This window comes from Rousettus aegyptiacus, unplaced genomic scaffold (assembly GCF_014176215.1).
Source record: "Rousettus aegyptiacus isolate mRouAeg1 unplaced genomic scaffold, mRouAeg1.p scaffold_m13_p_6, whole genome shotgun sequence".
Taxonomy (NCBI): domain Eukaryota; kingdom Metazoa; phylum Chordata; class Mammalia; order Chiroptera; family Pteropodidae; genus Rousettus; species Rousettus aegyptiacus.
The window spans coordinates 95199134-95220285 of NW_023416309.1; the positions used below are offsets into that span (position 1 = coordinate 95199134).

Sequence of the window (21152 nt, forward strand, 5' to 3'; positions counted from 1 at the left end):
TCTTCAAGAGGAGCCTTTACTTAACACATAATGATGTGGATGAACAGAGTCCCTGTCCTTAAGCCACCAGGCTTGGATTCTTCTATGGACAGACATATAAATAGCGGATCCATGGAAAGACTGTCCAGAATGAAGAGTGTGTTGGAGGTGGGGCGAAGAAGTCATTCATTCTTGGGTTAGTCTGGAAAAGCTCCCTAAGGAGAGTGGATTTCAGAGAGGAAATGAGGTTGGACAAAGGGAGACAATTTGACATTGTGGGTGCTCCTGGACCAGTAGAAGAAACTGTTCTTGTCTTTTTGCTGCCTCTCAGATATTATAGTACCACACCTGTAAGCACTCTTAGGCTTTTGGGGGAAATGGGAAAAACCATTTCAACATTTTGATGGTGCTTCGCAATTCACAAAGCATTTTCACAAAAGACACATTAGCCCCATTGTATGGATGAAAACACCCCCAAGGGCAGTCATAATAGCTACAATTTTATCTCAAAAGACCTCAGGACAAGCTTCTAGGCTGCTATCCCAACTACCATTCATTGGCTTGTAAGCATCAGATATCCTTCCTGTTGTGTTTTGCATAAAATGTCATTGATAAATCACAGCAACTCAATAAGAGTGTAATGATAAATCCCACTATACTAATGAGGGAAAGACAGGAAGACATAGATAGGAAGTGAGATTGCTGAGATTGGAACCAGACCATTTGAATCTAGTGCCCATGCTTCTAACCACAGCACTCTACTGCTTGTTGTTATAGTCCCATTAATTTAGATGAGGAAACTTAACTCAGAGGTCAAGTGAATTATTTTTAAGTCTTAGCTGATGAAGAGGCAGAGCTGGAACTGGAACCCAGGTCTCTCACCGCAGCTGCTGCTTGGTGCCCTGGAATTAGACATTCAGAAAACCACTGGGCAAGAGAGCAATGCATAGGGTCCGCTTCCCCTCCAATATAAAGGAGAGAGAGGTTTGAGGATAGACCCCCATCTTCAATCTTTTACCCCTCCCCCTGAAAGATGTTTGGCATTCCCCCAAAGCCTTGGTGAGTCAGGCCCAGAGTGATGGGTGTGGTGCTGCCCTGAGTTTCCTTCCTTTGCCCATGGCTGTGCCAAAGAAGCAGGCTGCTCAAAGAGGAGAAGGAGCCTCTACCTACATAGCAGCCCAGAGTGCAGTTAAGTGGGGGTTTGGCGTGGTAGTGGAAAGGCCGAGGGTCAGCCTTGCCCTAGCTCTTGGTGTCAGTAGGTAGAGGCTCAACACTAGGATGAGGGAGGGGCCCAACAAGGAGCTCAATAATAGGGGGAAAAAAAATGTGGAGGACGGCTGAAGGGTTTGCTCCATTGTATGTGAATTTTAAGACCCTAAAGAAAATTCACTCCAGGAAGCTTCCATTTCCACCCCCAGGATGTAAAGAAACAAGATCAGGGTTGAGAAAGAATAATGACAAATACTTTAAACTTGCACAGCACCCTCTGCAGTTTATAAAACACTTTCATTAACCTCAGCTCATTTGATCCTCAACAGTCAAGAGGCGACAAGGTGGCTATTACTAATTATCTATCTCTAGACAGACAAAAAAACTATGGCTCGAAATTTAGGTGACACTCGTAGGTTGCCCTGCCTTTAAGTGACGGAGCTGGGACAAGAGCTGTGCCTTGTAAGCCTAGTGATTTACCTCAGGAGAAGGATTGTTCTCTAAAGCCCAGCGGGCCTTAAACGCTCTTCTGGTGGAGAGGGTAGCGTCGCTAGGGGACGCTAAGGCGCCACAGATAATTTCTTGGCGTTAGGACCCAGCAGAAACGTGACGGCCGACCGGCAAAAAGACTCCTCGATTTAACCAGCTGCCTGCAGCACCTCCTTCCCGCCCGCCTGTCAGTCTTCACGCAGTGCAGCCAATCAATGGCCTCCACATCCTTAAACGCCATCACGCCACGCCCGCGTATCTCCTAGGCCGTCGCGTCGAGCTCCGGGTTGCAGTTGTCTTCGGATTTGCCTGATCGAAAAATCTCGAGGGCAAGACAGTAACCTCGGGGAAGCTGGCTACCGTGGCCACTAGGGATAAAGCCAAGGTCCCAGGGCAGGTCTCCTTTCCTTGGAAGCGTTTTCTGGTTTCTGAGGAGTTTTCCCCTCGGCGGCTCTGAGCTGGCAGTTCTGGCGGTGGCTTCTGGGCCCTACTGAGCGGCAGTCGCATGCAGCTCTTATGAGGCCCTTGTCGCCGGTCGGCGATGTCCGTCTGGATCTGTCGCCGCCGCTATCGCTGCCAGCAGTAAGCGGGTCTCCGGTCGGGTCGTCCGGGCGTCTCATGGCCGCTAGCAGCTCCCTGGTGCCCGACCGGCTGCGACTGCCGCTCTGCTTCCTTGGCGTCTTTGTCTGCTATTTCTACTATGGGATCCTACAGGAAAAGATGTGAGCGAATGCCGGGGGTCTGAACGCACCACATTCCCCCCTATCCTGCGCCCTCTCCCCAGCCTGTGGACGGGTTCGCGGCCCTCACTGGTGTTCTCTCTTGCTCTCTTACCCTACTGCCCTCCCAGCACCGCGACACTTTTGCAGGGCGGCTGAGCCTCCTCAGATTTCCAAAAGGCGAAAGTTGGTCTCTGGATTCTCGGGACCTGGTGATTTCTCCTCCTGTTACTTTTCCCCCTTGTTGGTTTTAACGGTCTGGCTTTTACAGGCTGATGTTTATAACCCCAAACAGGTTTCCATAACCTGTGCGGGTTCCTCTTTGGAACTCCCAGATTCTTGCAGACACCGGACTTTCGCACTCGGCCTTGCTGCTGTAGCCCAAATCCCTTCTTCCTGTCGTACCTCGTTTCACCATCTAATTTTCTACGTTTCTTCTAGCTCCATCCTTTACGGATATTTTCGTCCTAGGCTATGGGGCTAGCAGAAAGAGATGTCTAGTTTCTAACTCCAATAAAATCAACCTCTTTTATAAATGAGCCCAGGGATCCTCCCAAAACTCTCACTACATCTAGAGAGGCAAGATCATTTCAAAGCTTCCAGTAGCTCTGTATATACTAGATGACACTGGAGGCGATATACTAATTCTTCTCTTTCTTTCTTATGTATTTCATTCTTAGAACAAGAGGAAAGTTTGGTGAAGGAGCCAAACAGGAGACTTTCACCTATGCCTTAACTTTGGTCTTCATCCAGTGTGTGATCAATGCTGTGTTTGCCAAGATCTGTAAGTATCTAGATAGTAATCTGTTATGTGCCCCTTCCATTTTGTATCCTGGGCATTAGGCAGTGATCCAACTCTCAAGGCCCTTGCCCACTTTAATGCTTACATAGCCTCTCTGTTTAGTTTATAAAACGCATGGCTTTAGAACAAAGTAAACTTTTTCGTTAAATTAGACCAACCTATGAGTCTGAACTGTGCAGAGAATAGACCTTCTGTATTCGAGATTCCCATTAAGAATATTTAATTTCTTTTTTTCTTTATCCCTTTGATTTTCCTTCATGTGTCAGCTTCAAGCATGTTTTGAGTATTTCTCTATTCCCTGGGAGCTAGCAGCTGTGCTAATTAGTCCCTTGAACTGAATGAGTTCCTCACCCCTGGCTTGCATGTATACTTGTGTTAGGCTTGGGTGGGACTGGAGAGGTGAAAAATCTACAGAGATTTTCCAGTTTAAGAGGACAGAAACAACTTATGTTTCTTATCTTATTTGACAGACAGTTTCCTTTCTTGTTCCTTCGACTTTTGCTCAGTGGTCCATCTTAGGCCCACCAGGTTTCTCTTGTCTGTTTTTCTGTTTTTTTTTTTTTTTTTTTTTTCTCCCAGTGATCCAGTTTTTTGACACTGCCAGGGTGGATCGTACTCGGAGCTGGCTCTATGCTGCCTGTTCTGTCTCCTACCTGGGAGCCATGGTCTCCAGTAACTCAGCACTACAGTTTGTCAACTACCCAACTCAGGTGAAACCTCAGGGTGGGGTGAGGGTTGGCTCAGAGGTTGTTGAAAAAGGCCTAAGGATTTTTTTTCTTGGGTCTGTGACGTAAAAAGGAGAGTATGTTTGAGAAATTCAGAGTGTGAAGAATCATAGATCTAGGTTTAGCAATGGTGGGTTGGCCACAATAGGACTACTTTCTGAGGCTGCAGCCTCTGATGCAGGACCCACATTTACTCATCTTAACACAGCATTCAGCATAGTACCTGGCACATCACAGATGCTTAGAAATTATTTGCTGAATTTAATTACAGGTCCTTGGTAAATCCTGCAAGCCAATCCCAGGTAAGCAGAAGAAGATGGTCTCCCATCTTCCGTCCTCACTCTTCCTGTAGTAAATTTTCACCTGTGCTAGAGCTCTGTATCTGTCCAGGCTTCCTCATCTTATCGTAGCTATCCCCAGGGAACTCTGTCCATCCCTTCCCCCTGCCATCCTGTCATCTGTATCGCCTCCTGTGGTATTGGTGTGCATAAGCTGGGGGAGTTAGAGGCTGACCTGATTACCAGTTTCTTCCTCTCAACCTTTAACTCTTCCCCAGTGGCTACACCCTTGGCCTCTTCCTTCCTGGACCTTTCCCCTTGCTTCTCTACCTTTTTCCTGCCTTATACTCTTTGTTCAGCCGTATTGCTTCCTTCCCCTTGCTTCCTTCCTGGACCTTTCCCCTTGCTTCCCCTTGCTTCTCTACCTTTTTCCTGCCTTATACTCTTTGTTCAGCCGTATTGCTCAGTCATTTCTATTTGAGTGCCAGCCTCACACCCTCCTCTTATCCTCTATAGGCCTTTCTTCTCAGATATTTTTTTCTCTCATGAGTCTTCTCTTGGCTCGTAGGAGGAGAGTGTTGGGCTTATCGATGCCTGTGGGTGCCTGAATTTTCTACTGTTTCTTCCCTATAGTCATGCTTCTTGGAGTGACCCTTTTGAAGAAGAAGTACCCAATGGCCAAGTACCTGTGTGTGTTGCTAATTGTGGCTGGAGTGGCACTTTTCATGTACAAACCCAAAAAAGTAGTTGGAATGGAAGAACACACAGTTGGCTATGGAGAGTTGCTCCTGGTATGTGATCCTGGTGGGAAAGGCAGCCTTTTCCAGTAGTCTTAACCAAGGAATAACCCCACTTGGGCAGGTGAAAGGCCAATTAGTTATGTGTCTGGAGGAAGATTGTGGTACTCCTTGTTCCCCATTTCTAGTCTTTGTCCTTTGCTACGTGGCCCCCTGGCTCTGCTAAGATGGAAAGCCTGAAATATTTAACTACAGCTCAGCAATCCTGAGGAAGGAATGACCCTGAAGCCTGTATCTAAATGCTAGTGTGAGGTCACAGACACTTGAGAGCAGAGAGTAAAGGGATAGTGTGTGTCTCACTGCTGCTTTTTGAGAAACCGAGAAGCCAGAGTTTAAAATAATACTGTAGTAACTATTGTATACTATCTATTTAGGCACTGTTCCAACTATTTTCCATACCATTTGATTAATTTTTACAACAATAACTTCATAGATAGTATTATCTCCATTTTACAGATGAAGAAATTGAAACAAAGGGAGGTTACGTCACTTGCCCATGGTCTTATGGCTGTTAAGTGGCGGAGTTAGGGGCTAACTTTGCCCAAGATTCTAATCCAGGAGTGTGACTGCAGAATCCAGCCTCTGGAGCACTATCTTCCAAGCTCAGAGGCTAACATGCTAGGAGTAGACTTTTTCTCTCCAGCTTTAATGGAAGAATGTGTGTGGCTTACCACAGCCTGTTCCAGGCCCCCACACAAACAGGCTAATGGCACTGTGTTGGAAAGTGTTAGATTTCCTGCCCTGCTCTGATTACATTACAACTATGCGGCTCAGTAGCCTGTCATTCTAGTGCCCGGGAAGAAGAGGGAGCTTGAATGGTCTCTCCCTACCCTCCATCCATGACTGGATAGCAGCATTTTGTTCTCAGGACTCTCCTTAAGGTTTTCCGAGGGGTCTCAAAGGTGAGATTCCTGTGTTCTGGGTTAGGGAGGAGCACTGTTGGCCTTCTCACTGCAGGCTGCACACTTTCCTTCCCAGTTATTGTCTCTGACCCTGGATGGACTGACAGGCGTTTCCCAGGACCACATGCGAGCTCATTACCAAACAGGCTCCAATCACATGATGTTGAACATTAACCTTTGGTCGACATTGCTGCTGGGAGCTGGTAAGGAGCAGTTCTGCTGTTCTTTCCATGTATCACCAGAGGGCAGACTGCCCGCATTGGTCGATTGCTAGGTCAGGGGCCAGTTGCTAACTTTGCCCAGGCCAAAGGCCTGCCTCAGCTCCAAGATGTCTTTGTCCAAGCCCCTGAGAATCTTCACCATTAAGCTTGCTACTCATTCCTGGCACAATCAGGGGTAGACTGCCAGGTATCATGGGAGGACACAGCAGTAGGACATAGGCCTACCTTGGGAACTTGCCCTCTTCTAAGGGAGATGAGACATTGATATGTGGTGTATACTGAACATAGTTTGAAAGTGAATGCATTTGCATTTCAATCAGTGCTTCCTAACCTTTTCCAAAGCTGGGAACATGCAGGAAGCATTTTTGTACAGCGCACTGGGAGGAGGCTACTGATGGCTGGAGGTGACCAGTGCTTGGGGCTGCCCTGAGTTAGGGTTGTATGGATCAATGTCTCCACAACACCCAAGGATTTCTACTTTCAGTCACTTTTGGCAGAAGTAACTAACTTCCAAGCTGTGCTTGAGAGAGTCTTTAGTTAGTTTCCCTAATCAGAAAAATAGGAAAAAGATGCCTAATGGGACAATACAAACTCATTCCATACATTTCCCATAGCCCACCCTCCTTTGGAGTACTTTAGCAGTTCATGTGCAGGTATGTGTGTGGGTATGGGCACACAAGTTGTATCATTCATCTTTTGACATTTCTTCCTAGGAATCCTATTCACTGGGGAGCTCTGGGAGTTCCTGAGCTTTGCCGAAAGGTACCCTACTATCATCTATAACATCCTGCTCTTTGGCCTGACTAGTGCCCTGGGTCAGGTGAGTGCTTTGACAGGGAATGGCTTGGCTTCCCTAAGAGACACTGGTCTGGCTGGGAGAAGAGTGGTGGCAAGATTAGCTCTGATGTTTGTTAAGGACTTTAGACCTGTGGCAGATACCCAAGAACTAGCCTGATCTCACCTTTCCCTATGTATCTCTAGAGCTTCATATTCATGACGGTTGTATATTTTGGCCCCCTGACCTGCTCTATCATCACCACAACTCGAAAGTTCTTCACCATCTTGGCCTCTGTGATCCTCTTCGCCAACCCCATCAGCTCCATGCAGTGGGTGGGCACTGTGCTTGTGTTCTTGGGTAAGTGCCACCCAGAGCAGACATCTCTGGGCCACAAAAAGACAGCAACAGAACTTGATTTTTTTCCTCCCAAAATTTACTTGTATATTTATGAAATTTATCTAGTTATTTTACAGAGAACCTAAAAAATTTTTTTTGTTAAAGTAGAGTTGGCATACTGTACTACTCATTTTAGGTGTACAATGTAAGCAATTCAACATCTTTATACCTGAATAAGTCTAGTAACTATCTGTCACCATGGCAAGTTATTACAGTATTATAGACTATATTTCATATGCTATACACTACGCCTCTGTGGCTTATTTCCTTTATAATTGGAAGTTTGTACCTTTTACTTCCCTTCACTTTTTTTACCTATCCCCTCACCCGCCTTCTCTCTGGTAGCCATCAGTTTATTCTCTGGTTCTGTGAGTCTGTTTTTGTTTTAAAAGTGAAATCATAGAGTATTTGTCTTTCCCTGACTTATTTCATTTAGCATAGTACCGTCTAGGTCCATCCATGTTGTCGCAAATCGCAAGATTTCATTTTTTTTTTATCACTGAGTAATTTTCCATTGTGTGTGTGTGCAGATAGATAGATAGATAGATATGTATATGTACATGTACACCACATCTTCTTTATCCATTCATTACTGATGTACACCTATGTTGCTTCCATATCTTGGCTATTGTAAATAATCTTGCAGTGAACATAGGGGCACAGATATCTTTTCAAATGTTTTCGTTTTCATTGGATAAATACCCAGAACTGGAATTGCTGGGTCATGAGGAAACTTTTTCAAAAAAGAGAAAAGGAAGCGTTACCTCTAATCCAGCCTTCCTAATGAGCATTTGGTTTTAGTGATTTCCTTCCAGCAACTCAAGTTCCCCAGACACTGAACAGGGTAAAATTATACTTACTTCCTATTTATGCCGCTATGGAAGTGCTGGGAGAACTAGCTTAGAAGTTTTGACTCTTAAGTTTCTTTCAGTATTGCTATTTATGTAATTTCTGGTACCTTGGTGATTTTTTTCATTTGATGCCATTCTCTTTTCTTGGAGGGTGTTTTTAAAATGAATGTTTGAAAACTAGTTTTATTTAAAGCCCCAATTTTGGAGAATCAGGAGACTGACCTTCCCCCACCTCCTGCCCCAAATCATTGGTAGGTTTCATTTCTGCCCATGTTCTCTCTTTCCATAGGTCTCGGTTTCGATGCCAAGTTTGGGAAAGGAGCCAAGAAGACATCCCACTAGGAAGAGAGAAACTACCTCCATTCCAAGAATATTTAAGTTATTATCTCAAATAACATCTCTTGGGAAAATGGACACAGTAGGGTTAAAGGACTGGGTTCCAGTATGTTTTTGTTTTGTTTTGTCTTGTTTTTAAAGGAAGCAAAATCACATATTCTAAAAAAAATGCTTGGATTTTAACAAGACAGAGTTGGAAGTTTCTGTTCTTAATGACCTAGAGCACAGCCTAACAGAGAGAGAGAGGAAGAGGCAGAGCTTGATGCTCATTGCCTAAGCTGCTTCCTCTTGGGTGTGGTTAGCCTATGGTTGAGTGGCTGATTTCTTCAAGAGCCTAAGCATTATAAGGAGGAGTTTTAATAGGTTGTATAGTTGGGCTTGCAGCTTCTGTTTCCAAAGGTGAGGGTCTAAATATGTCAGGACAGGTGGCTGTATTAGAGCCATGGAATGTAAAAATCACTTTCCCTCTTAAAGTTGCTGGTGGGCAATTTTAAAAACTACAGATATATTCTCAAGAAACGTTTCTTTAGGTTTCGGTCCAATGAAGCCATAGCCTGTGTTTTCACATTTCTCCACTGCCTCCCCTTCAGCCAAAGCTCAACCAGAAGTAGAGACCTAGTGTGTATGTCGTGAACAGTTTTGGAAGGTCTTTTTCCCTTTCTATCTGTGTGTGTGCTCAGTGCACCTGGTCCCCTCCTGGGGAGGCTGGATTAATCCTTCCTATTCCCCTGCCCCCTTTAGCTGCTAAAACATTACAATCCTCTGCCGTCCTGGCCTGTGCCAAGGTGTCACCATGCCAGCTGCCTGTTGAAAGGGATGCTGGCGGAAGACATGGTGGCTGAGTCCTGGCACAGAGCCGCTGTCGAGTTTTCTGGGTGGCAATGGGGAGAGAAGGCGGAGCATGGAGCAGAGCCACCTGCCCACTGCTGCCTTCAGAGTTGGAACTCGAAATCCTCCAGGGACCATACTTTACACATGAAAGTGCATTTCCACCAGCTGCAACTTTCACTCCATCTGTTCAGCAACCTCAGCCCCTCAGCTCTCCAGATGGGAGCCCAGCCTCCTTCCTGAGCCACTGCCTTGCCACCCCCCGCCCAGCCTTTCAAGCCCTGTCTCACTCGCACTCATCTCCCTCTCTAGGGGCCTGAATGTTGCTGCAGCTCTGCCCCAAAGGCCCCCTCTCATTTTGAACTCCTTGAGAAAAGAGGTTTTACTTAAATCTGGCTGAACTTCTTTCCTTTCTCCACCCCTTTCTCCACTTTTTTTCATCCTGAAAGTTGCATCTGGTAGCTCCTTCCCTATTGGACTGATAGTTCTTCCACACTGTTCTGTGGATTGGTTAGGTGGTTAGAGCATGTTACCAGGGTTAGGAGCCTATAAGCAATTCACACCTGGGCCTGCTATTTTAATAAGAGGCATTTTCTGAGCTATCAGACCATCCCTTCCCTCTACCCACTGCCATTCTTAACTAGCTGTCTCAGATGTGCCTAATAGTCACCAGGAGCAAAACAGTTTTCAACAGCTCAACATGGCTTTAAGATCATACTGGAGCAAGTGTGTCCTGTCCACGGTGGGCTAGGAGCCCAATTCTGGTGTATTCATTCGATCCCCTGCCCATTCATTTAACACTTCCTTCTGTGTGCCACATACTGTGAATACGCTGGGAATCCAGAGTTGAACAGGAACAGTACTTACCCTCTAGGGGGTTCATAGTTTCATAGGGAGATGGGTAAACAAGTCATTGCATCTCAAACATGCAGGGGTAACAACAAAGGAAGGTGTCTGGACAAGGTGAGGCTTGAGCTGTAGGGAGTGGGAAGATGAAAGGAGGAGGAAATGGAGCTTTGGCTCCACTGCCAAGTGGAGAGGGGGCTTTAAACCGTCTGACTTCTCATGCTCCTGCCTCCAATCAGTGCAAGCAAGCTCAGGGCAAGGTGAGTGGCTCTGCAGTGAGACATCTTTCAGCTCAATTGAAAGATAATTGAAAATGTGTAAGCTGCAAGTTTGGGTGGCATACTTACCTACAGGGTCACAGGGACTGAGAGCGCCAGGTTAGCCTAAAGTCAGCAACACTCTGTTAGGTTATAATAGGGCTGATAAATGTGGAATACCAGGCAAGTTCAAACAAAAGTATTGTTGATCCCTAACCCTGGGCGGCCCCTGCCTTGGGTTTCTAAAGATCAAAAGGACTTTCATGTGCAGTTAATTCTCAGCTATGTGTAGAAGGGAGGGAATCAGCACAAATTTCCCCACATTTTAGTTCAAGATGTATTGTAGTTAGGTCTATTTTGGTTAGACCTTCAAGTTCTACCTCCTCAGCTGTTTGTGTTTGGGCTCGTAGTAAAGCGTTTTCTCCTTGTCCTGCTTACATCTTAGCCCAGGGCAAGGGGAGTGACCCACAAATGTGATTTGGGGTAAAACCATTCTGAAATTAAATATTAAAATTATTCTGAAATTAAATATTAAAAATTATACATTGTTTTTCAAAAGATTTAAATGGGCAGGAATGAAACAGTGGCTAATCTTCAAAGCGAGGTATTTAGGAATGGGTGATGTGTTTTCTCACACCCTTGTGAAGAGGACTGAGCAAGCATCTATCTGCCCCTTTGAGAAATGAAAAGTTAAGGAAGGCCGGGTGACCTGCGGGTGGTCCTTGGGTATGTCCTGGAGAGATTAACTGGAACTCAAGGTTCCCCAAGTTCTAGTTGCATTTTGGACTTGTGCCCTCTGAGGGAGAGAAGCAAAGCTCCTCAGGAGGCCCATTGCCTCTGCCGTCTGGTCCCACTTTGTTAGTAGAACAGTTTGTACATTTTATGAGTGGTGCTAGTGGTCACTTTCCCCAGATGCCCTGGCAGAAAAATTGCCCTGGGTCTCTGTGGGATCATTCAGCCCTTCCTACTGAGAACACACCAGCTGTCTTTAGGAGCAGCAATCTCATGTGTTTATTAAGCTCTTTCTTTCCCAAAGCTCTTTAGTCCATGACATTTTATTCCTACAACACTCCTGGGGAGATCATGGGCCAGAAACAAGTCTCCTCATATTTGGAATAGGGAACCTAAAACCCACCAAAGGCATAAGGTCACACAACTCCGAGAGCAGGACCTCAGGTCAGAGGTCAGCCAGCTTAAGCCGGTGGTTCTCAGCTGTTTGGATTTCCTGGTCCAGGAGAATTTCTAAATAATTTGGAGGGCTGACAGGTATGCTAGCTTTTTATTTTTTCTGCTTTTTTTTTTTTTTAAATAAAAAAATCTAATATCACCATTATGGGTTATAAAAGAACATTTTAACTAAAAATTTGAGAAGCTATTCATTTCAAAATAAAGAACTCTTCTTCCAAAGAAATTACAGTTGGAAATCATACCACCATATAGATAATGAATTAACTAATTTTTTAATTGCAGAAAATGTTTAACATTAAACATTCTATGATACACGTGGTCGGGTATATCATAATTGTTTGATAGAACTCAGTCAGTATTCCATAATGCAGTTCCTGAGAGCTGGAATGTCACATAGCAGGGTGACAAAGGAACAACCTGCAGTGGAGTTTTACATTTAGAACGTTCTGAGAGAGTGAAAACAACATCCCCCTGACCTGGGCCACTTCTGCCTTCCCTTTTTAGGGACAGGAGGAGAACAGGCTATGGGGGTCAGGGGGCTTTTCAGTAAGGGTTGCGGGAGAGACTCAGCACCCCTGCTCCAAGATCTCCGAGAATGTCCAGGCCATGGCTTTGATCTCTCAGCTCAGAGTCTAGAATTTACTGTGGAAGGTTTTTGCCTACTGGTGAAAGCCACTTTCTGACAGGTAACGTCCTCAGACTAGGAAACTGGGCTATGCTTTCCATGGCAAGAAGGGTGGAAGGGGAACCAGGAAGGTCTCGGAATGAAGGGTGATTTCATTCAGCACTATCCACTTAGCTGAGGGGCAAGTCTCTGGGGGCTAGTGAGTTTTCTATCCGAATATGCCTGACTCCCTGTTCTGGGAGAGTTAGAAGAGGGAAGAGGTTCAAGGCTTTTATCAAGGAGAAGGGATGGAGCGTTTCTTCTTGCCCACTATTGTACTTCATCATGGTGTGTGGGTGGCCAGCACTAGTAGAAGCACCGTATTTCAGCTTAGGTTCTGACTGGACACCATTTCCTCCTACGCAGAATCTAGAATTGCCACATTCAGACCACATCCCTAGAAGGAATGTGACACTCTTATATGAAGGCTGGGAACTCCCAGAAATTTTATGTAAAAGTATATGTGTGTATGTGTGTGCGTATATGTAACAGCACAAGTGTTCACACATATGTCAAGCTGATAGGTTCATTTTTCTGTGAAGCTCAGCTTCTAAAAGGGGTCCATAGATAGGATCCATCATACTCATGGGCCTCATTTAATTAAAAGTGATTTCCCAAATAGAATTATGTAACTGGGCACCACTGCAAAATATGAAGAAGCATCATTTCGATCTTTGCTTAGATGGAGATTAGGTTGAGGTTGCAGAGATACCCCAGGAAAGAAACCCATCCGGTTTCATTTCTGCTTGTCACCCAGCCTCTCCACAGGTCAGATTTAGCAAGTAAAAATGCAGGATGCCCAGCTAAATTTGAATTTCAGATAATAATTTTTCAGACATTTATGCTAAAAATTATTCATGCAATATTTGAGATATACTGAACAATTAGGTGGTATTTATCTGAAATCCAAATGCAGCCAGTGTTCTGTATTTATCTGGCAACAAACACTGTGGCAATTAGTTATTATCACACATCTTCTCATGGGCCCCTCTTTTCCTAGGAAAATGAAGGCACTCTCAGAGACATCACCACTGTAATTCTGCGTACACAGCTTCCAGGTACTTTTCTTCATGGCCAAACATTTTATAATTTCCCCCTTGGCCTAGGGGAGGCGCAAGCCCAGACTTGGTCAGCAGGGGGCACCATTCTCTTAAAGTAGATCCCCAGTGGCGTTTCAGGAGCCTGAGAAAGGGAAAAGGGAGCATTGAATTGAATTCAATTTACTGCTTCTGTCTTCCCTGGAGCTCCCTTCTCCCCACCCACCACCCTGCCAGAGTTATCTCTGTTCACAAGAATCTGATCCTGTCACTTCACTCCTTAAATCACTTCCACGGGTCCCTGGGTACCTTTTTAATGCAGCATCAAAAGCGCTTCAGTATCCCACTGGAGCCTATTTTCCCTGTTCAACTCCTGCTGCTTCCACCCGACATGATCCCACCCGCCTCACACTTCCAGCACCCCCATTCACCATGAACTATTTGCAGTTTTTCTGTACACTATATACTGTCATGCCTTTGTGCCCACAGTTCCCTCTGCTTGGAATTCCCTTTTCTACCTGGTACTTCTAGTGACTCCATTCATCACATCTCACATAAGTATTGAGACCAACGGTATACCAGGCTCTGTGCTACTTACTGGGGATAATGTGGAGAAGGTGGCTGACTAAGGTCTCTCCTTTAATGCATCTCACAGTAGGGGGAGGAGGGAAACAATAAATAAATCGATGAAGTACTTAGTTCAAGGGTTAACTCATCTGACTTCCTGGAGCAGAGTTAATGGTTCCCTGCTTTGGGTCATCTGATGGCTTTTCATGTTAAGGGCCTCAAATTCTAACATCTGCACAATCATCGCAGTGAACATGGACGAATGAAGCAAACCCGTTGAAGTTAATAGGGAAGGGAGTGGGATGGAGAGGTAGAGGTGTGTATCCTGTGACAAACTGAGTGAATGAATGTCTCATCTAAAGGGGGCAGTGACTTTTCACTTCTAATCGTTGCCAGATGTGTTATTTCCAAAAAAATATATATATGGAAATACTGATTTTTACATCAACTTTACCAATTTTTAGAAATTCTTTGCCAGCTACACACTAAACAGGCCTACAGGTCAGATTTGGTCTATGACCACAGGTTTGCCACCTATGGTAATGCAACGCTATATGATTGGCTTGCATCTAATTAGTGTTTATATGTACTTTCTCCCCCAAGAGTATGTCCTTGTGTTTTTAGCACACAGTGACTGGTATATGGTAGGTGCCAGTCAAACATCAATAAATGAAGGCACATTGATGGAAGTTCTTATTACTATTGCTTTGGGCATGGGACAGATGGAACAAGAAAGCCCGAAACAATTTATTTCTGAGTGTGTGTGTGTGTGTGTGTGCGCATGCATGAGTGTGAGTTCCCATGCGAACAGGTATGACAGCTGGAAAATGTGTCTAAGAACCACCAGCTGCTTTCTTGGCAGGCTTCCAAACCACCCCTCCCCATTCTTGGCAGATAAGTGGGAGGAGAAGGATACAGGGCTCATGGTGGACTCCTGACTTTCTTCCAGGACTTGTAGTCACTGGCATAGAGATCAGAAAGAGCTTATATAGGCTGTTGGCACCAACCGATACATCCTCAGGGGAAGGTGTCTGACAGCTGCTGCCACCCACTGCTTCCCTGCTAGAGTGCCCACTGCATAGCAAGCCGTCGTGGGGGTCAAAGTAAAATGCTTTTCTCACTTGTCCAAAGTGCGATCATTGAAATGACCCTTTACCCTGCACTGGGGATTAAAACTCCCAAGTTAAAGAGAAGGGTGGGGGTCGCTTAGACTGCCCAACACAGCCCCCCCAGAGACAGAGCAGGAGCTTGACCACTGGAGCAGTCTGCTGATTTCTGCTAATGGTATGCTGTCCTTTTTATCAAGAGAAGATGCTGCCTTGCAACCACGCAGAGCATCCCATATGCATTCTTGCTGCCCCAGTGAATGACATATCTTTGGAAAACAGACACCTGAGGCTTAGGAAGTATATTTTGTCTAATTTTCAGAAGTAACTAGGAATCAGAGCCTCCATCTTAGCTCTGAAATCTCTTGAGGCCTGGAAAATGCAATTTTCAGAATCAGAGAGGGTGGAGAGTATTGGGCAGCCTGAGGTACATGAGAGTCACGCTTTAAGCTGGACTATGGACATTTCTATCCCATGATTCTCTTTGGTGAGAGTATCTTGAAAGCCAAAGCTACCTTCAGCTTCCAAGGTGCCTCTTGCTTCCTACCAGCACTTGGCCAACCAGAAGCTTTGAAGTGAAACTTTCCAGGAAGCAATCTCTCCTACAGGCAGTGCTGACTCAGCCCAGACTCTAAGCACTAAGCCTGATCCCTGTCCCATAGTAGCCAGCAGAGGCAGAGGCACACAGGGGGCTGTGACTTTGGGCTGTGCATGCACTGTAGGGGGGCGGGGGGTGGGTGGAGGGGGCAGGGACATCTGGGTGTGGATTATGAATTGTTTAGGCTTTTGCTAAGGGCAAGGGGAGGGAGAGTCAACGGTGGCTTGAATCCTCTGGTTCCAGAACCCTTCAACAAAATCTCTCTTACCTAGAGGCAGGGTTGGTGACAAATTTAGTACCTTGAATCTTGGAGTGAGACTATTCTTTGATATATTCCTCGGCTCTCATTTTTAATCTGCTGAGGCTGGTGGGGAGGGGGGCGGTGAGTAACCACTACTCTGGTGCTTCCATCTGACTCTCCAACACCCTCTTTCCCCAAATTATCCACCCTATTTAGATTTAAAAGGAATTCATGCTCTCTCTCTTCTCTTTACTTTTTCCACAAACTATCTGATTCCTTCCACCTCTGCTGCTGCTTCCTGCTTCTCTCCTGCCTGCCCTTCCTTCCTTGGATCCTTCACTGGCATTTTCTTTTCTCCACACTCCCCCACCCCCCACCTCACGCTGATTCTGATGGTGAATCCTGGCACGGGCCCTCAACTTGCTCGCCAGCCCTGCTGAGTTACTCTCTTCATATCTGTAGCTTCTGTCCAATTATTTCATTGGCCAGACTCATTGGGGGCCCTCTCCTCTGGCCACCCTGCCTCCTTCTTTCCTTCTGCCAGCAATACTATCGCCCATGATTCATATCCATTTGGGGATGGGAAGTGGAAAGCTGGTTTAAACAAACTGGGAGATGTTTGGCAATCAGTTCTGGGTTCTGCTCTGAGGGCCCTAGCAGAGATAAGAGACTCCTAGGGAAGGGGACACCATTTCATAGACCATTAAGTGCTGCAAGATCTAGTTTTAATGAACGTGGGATCAAAAGCTTTTTAGAGTCAGCCCATCCTTAAAAACAAGGGCCTAGTGTTGGGAAGGAATGGAGGCCCTTGCCATGGAAAACAAAGCTGTGACTCAAAGGCATCACGTAGATGCTTCCTCACTCATCCACGTTCCTGAGTTTAATGTCTTTGGCTTGGGAATTAACTTTGAGACTTTTCCAACATAGATAAAAATAGAGTTCATAAATGCCATCATAGGAACTTTCCAATAAGGTGGCCTTTTAAGGGAAGATCGGGCTCCCAGAAGAGGGTGTGAGTCAAGGAGCCTCTTGAGAGAGTGTTCAGAGTTCTTGTGGGCTGCTAACCAGACTACTGACCAGCCTGTGGCCAAACAGTGGATGCAGGAAGAGGAAGCTGCGAGAGGCTTCTGTGCTTGAAACTACAGCAACCCAGTTCCTGAAAGGAATGTTTGTTTTTCTCATTCATCCATTTATTCATCACACAAGCATTTCTCTGAATACTTACTATGTGCCAGGAACGCTGCTTGGTGCTGAAAACACAACAGAGAAAAAGAAAAAGGAGATCTCTGACCCCAAGGAGCTTACCATCCAGTGAAGGACACAGAGAGGGAATCAGGCAACCAAGAGTTACACAAGGCATAGTGTAGTGGGAGAAGAAATATGGAGAGACACAGCTCAGGGTTAGGGACATGCACAGCTTCCTGGAGGAATAATAGATGGGTGAGTCTGAAGAATCAGCAGGAATTAACCTGGGGAAGGTGGGGGTTGGGGCAAGGGAAGGTATGGAGTACATTGTTCTGGGACGAGGTAACAACATGTGCAAAAAGAGAGAACTTGGTTTACTCAGGGAATTGAAAGTAGTTCTGTGTATGACTGGAAACCATATTGCTAAACCGGGTTGGGGGGGGGGGGAAGAGAGCCCCTAGAGACAAAGGCGTGGTCACTGGTAAAGTGTCTTTCATTCCTATTAAGGAGTGTGCACTTTATCTTGAGGGCAATAGGAAGCCATTGAAGGCTTGTATGCAAAGAACTGACTTGAGCAGACTGGCATTTTAGAAGGCTCATTCTGGCTGCAGAGCAGAGAATGAAGTGGAAAGGGGAAGACCGAAGTCTGGGAGGCGGGTGAGCAGGCTGCTGCGATCCAGGGAAGAATGGGGGAAATGTCAGTAAAGATGGAAGGAAGTAGGTAGAACGTGGTGATGACTAACATATAGAATTGTCTGAACTTAGTGTTGAATTAAAAATGAACTTGAGGAATCAGGAATAATTCCCAGTTCCTAGGTTGGAACTACTTGGTGAGACAAAGAAGCCTGAAAAAGAAAGAAGTTTTAGATATGCCGACTATTAGTGCCTATGGAACATCCAGCCAAAGATATCAGGTTGGTAGTTGGGTGTGTAAATCTAGAGCTCAAGAGAAAGACCTGGCTCGAGATAGAGTTGGAATAATCTTTAGCAGATGGATGCCAGTGGAGCCGTAAGAGCGAATGAACGATCTCAAGGCAAGTGAGGACAGTGTGAAGAGGAAAGGAACTGCAAAGAATCCAAAGAAAGCCTATATTCAAAGGATGGCTAAAGGAAGCAGCCAAAGTGGTAGAAGGAAAACCAGAAGCAATGGTCTATCCTTGGCTGCCAGCATTCATTTCCCCCTTCTAACAAGAGTGTGTCAACCTTCCTCTGGGGAATTCATTTCTACCCTGCTCTCAATACTGTGGTTTGGGTCCCTGGGGAGAGATGCTGGCTTGCTCTACCTGGCCCTCCTGACTCACCTCCCACAGCCTCCCTCTTTCTCTCTATACTCCAGCCACACTAGTTATCCTTGGGTTTCTCAAAAACCCCATGCTTTCTGGCTTTAGGATCTTTATCTCTCTGGACTGCTTTCCTTCCTCATTCCCCTTCTCCACATCCTTTGCCTACTAACCTTTCATTTGGGCTTCCAACCTCTGCTCAAGCCTTCTCTAACATTTCAGACAAAGACCAGGGCTTTCTGTTCATTCATTCACTCACTCACTCACTCACTCACTCACTCACTCACTCACTCACTCAGTACGAAGCACCTTCTGTCCATGTGTCAGACTGTGCTGAATGCTGGGACATTGTGATGAGCAAAACAGGCCCCTATGGAGCTGTCAGTTGAGTAGGGGAGACTGATAATAAACAAGTAAGTACTTAAAACAATTACAAATTGTTGTTGGTGTTGTAAAGGAAGTAAACAGAATATCATAATAGAAAATAACAGAAGATCCTTGTTTTAGATATGATGGGTGGTCAGAGAAGGCTCTCTGTGGATCTGAAAATTAAACAGATCTGAAAGAAGAGGCAGAACCAGCCGTGTGAAGAGCTAGGGGGAAAGTGTTCCAAGCAGAGAGAACAGCAAACATAAAGCCTATGGAGGGAAAGAGCTTGATGGGTTTTTATCAATTCAAAAATTGATAGATGGCTAGTGCAGCTAAAGCGAAGACAGAGAAAGTGACACAAAATGTGGTTGAATATGACTCTTGTAGGTAGGGATACAAAGTTTGGATTTTATTCTTGGTATAGTGTGAAGCCGTTCAAAAATCTTAAGGGGCCAGGCAGCATGATGTGACTTAAGTTTTAATTAGATTGCCCTGGGTGCTGAGCAAAGAAGGGATTGATCGAGAGCCAAGCAAAGAATTAAAAAGATTAATTAGGACCCTTTCATTGTGATTCAGTCAAAAGAGGGTAGTGGCTAGAACTTGAGTAGGACTGGGAAGATGGAGAGTGTGGGTGGATTCCAGGGACACTTTGAAACTAGAACTTATGGGAATTCCTGATGGATTAGATGTGAGGTATCAGGGGGAAAGAGGAGGCAAGGATGATGCCTAATTTCTGGCCTGAATGAATGGAAAGAGTACCAGGTTAGCTTGGCTTGATCTGCCCGAGTCCCATTCGAACGCTCCACCTTGGAAAGCCTGGAGCAAATCTTCAGAAGCCCAAAGCTTGAGAAGCAAGAACGTTTCAAAAATCTTTATGGTTCCTTCCAGTCTTGAATGTTATTTTTTATTTGAAACTTAAAACTCTCTGTGAATAGGGACAATACTTCTTTTGACTTCTCCTGTAGTTACCTTGGTAGAGCTCTGTACCCAGGGAACATTCAGTAAGTACTCCTTAACTGTTCACTTTGGCACAGACCTTCTGTAATTGAATTTTAGATTAAATTCTCTTTTTAAAATAGGATTCTAACATAAACTTTCAATTGAAATTAATGCACCTTGATAAAGTAGAGCCGTGGCAAGGATAATCTAAAATTGTAAAATCCGAAGTACTCTCTATTTGAGTTGAGGCAGAGGAAAGAATGTGTTTACACTAAACTATCTAAATTTAGGTAAATGTTATTTGAAGGCAAATGCCAACAGGTAGTGGATCAAGCCCATTCAGAAGAAACCCCCCCCCCCAAAAAAAACACTGAAAATAATTCATAACAGTGAATATAATTTATATTTGGTAATACATTCTTTGTTGAAAACAAATATTAATCCTCTTAAAATTAATTTGACTTCAGGAAATTTTTTAGACCTGTTTTAAAGATGAATGAGATGACGATGGAGCTGTGTTAGCAGTCCAAGACAAAAATCAAAGAAAAGCTAGACTCAGACTTACCATTTCCTGTCCTCTTTTCCACTGCTGCTTCTTTGCTGGGCATGCCACTTTTTCAGATATGTTTCCTAGCCATTTTCCCAGGTTGAAAACTCAGAACTTCAATATCTTATAGGCACATTGATCAAATCCTCAGATAATTACCATTCCACACCTTTTATTTTATTGAAGAGGAAAGTAAAGTAACAATGCCTTTTATAAGCCAAGCACTTTTGAACAAATGTCATGTCATTGGATGCTGCTTATTACCTGATGGTGAATGTCTCATTTCACAAATGAGATGGGAGGATTGGCAGTCCAGCATCTGATCTGCTTTCTGTTTGGAATGAATCCCCTGCTGTGGATAGAGTCAGTGAGAAGGATATTACACCATGGACATCATGGCAGCAAGACCATATTTATTGACTGCCATGGTAATCAGGTCTCAGGATATGGCCTAAGGTTGGCCGAACAGGGTGCCATTGCCTGGGTTTGATTTTGCAGCATGGGGCACAGAGATAGAAGGAATGTTAGATATCCTTCCCAGTGACAGCAGCTGTGGCCATGTATCTGGTGGTGGCACTTTGTGGCAGTGCCCAGCAATTGAACCTCCTGACCAGAAAGTGTTGCTAAAGAAGATTGTTCTTTCTCCACTAGCTTTCAGTTTTCAGCCAGATTTCCAAGTCTGATTCTTCAGCACTTGTCAAGCCAGAGATATGTCTTCAGTAAATTCTAGTTTTGGTTGACGTAGTCAGAGTTGGTACAGTTCTCGCAACCAGAAACCCTGACCAATCTCCGCAATCAGAGAGCTTGTTCAGGGGCCCTAGCTAGCAAGTAGTAACGTTCTGGCTGAGCAGTCTGCTGCTTCCTTGATTTCATGCTTCCCAAAGAATTCTAAAGAAGGGTGTAGAGAAAAGGAGTGAGCATAGTACCAGATTAGAGTGGGTCCTGAAGACCAGCAGGTATATGAACATTACCTCAAAAATCCACATTCAGTAACATATCCATAAATAAGTGGGGTCTA

At 45.0% G+C, this 21152-nt stretch overlaps 1 protein-coding gene across 1 annotated transcript; it reads left to right on the top strand.

Annotated features, from left to right (window-relative positions):
* The first annotated feature begins 2006 nt into the window (after positions 1-2006).
* On the top strand, positions 2007-10954 carry SLC35B1 (solute carrier family 35 member B1). Its single transcript, XM_016158445.2, has 9 exons — positions 2007-2399; positions 3077-3180; positions 3778-3908; positions 4195-4225; positions 4835-4992; positions 5977-6103; positions 6835-6941; positions 7103-7256; positions 8436-10954. Exons 1-9 carry the CDS (start codon positions 2194-2196, stop codon positions 8486-8488), a joined length of 1071 nt encoding a protein of 356 aa, XP_016013931.1. The 5' UTR covers positions 2007-2193; the 3' UTR covers positions 8489-10954.
* The last annotated feature ends 10198 nt before the right edge of the window (positions 10955-21152 follow it).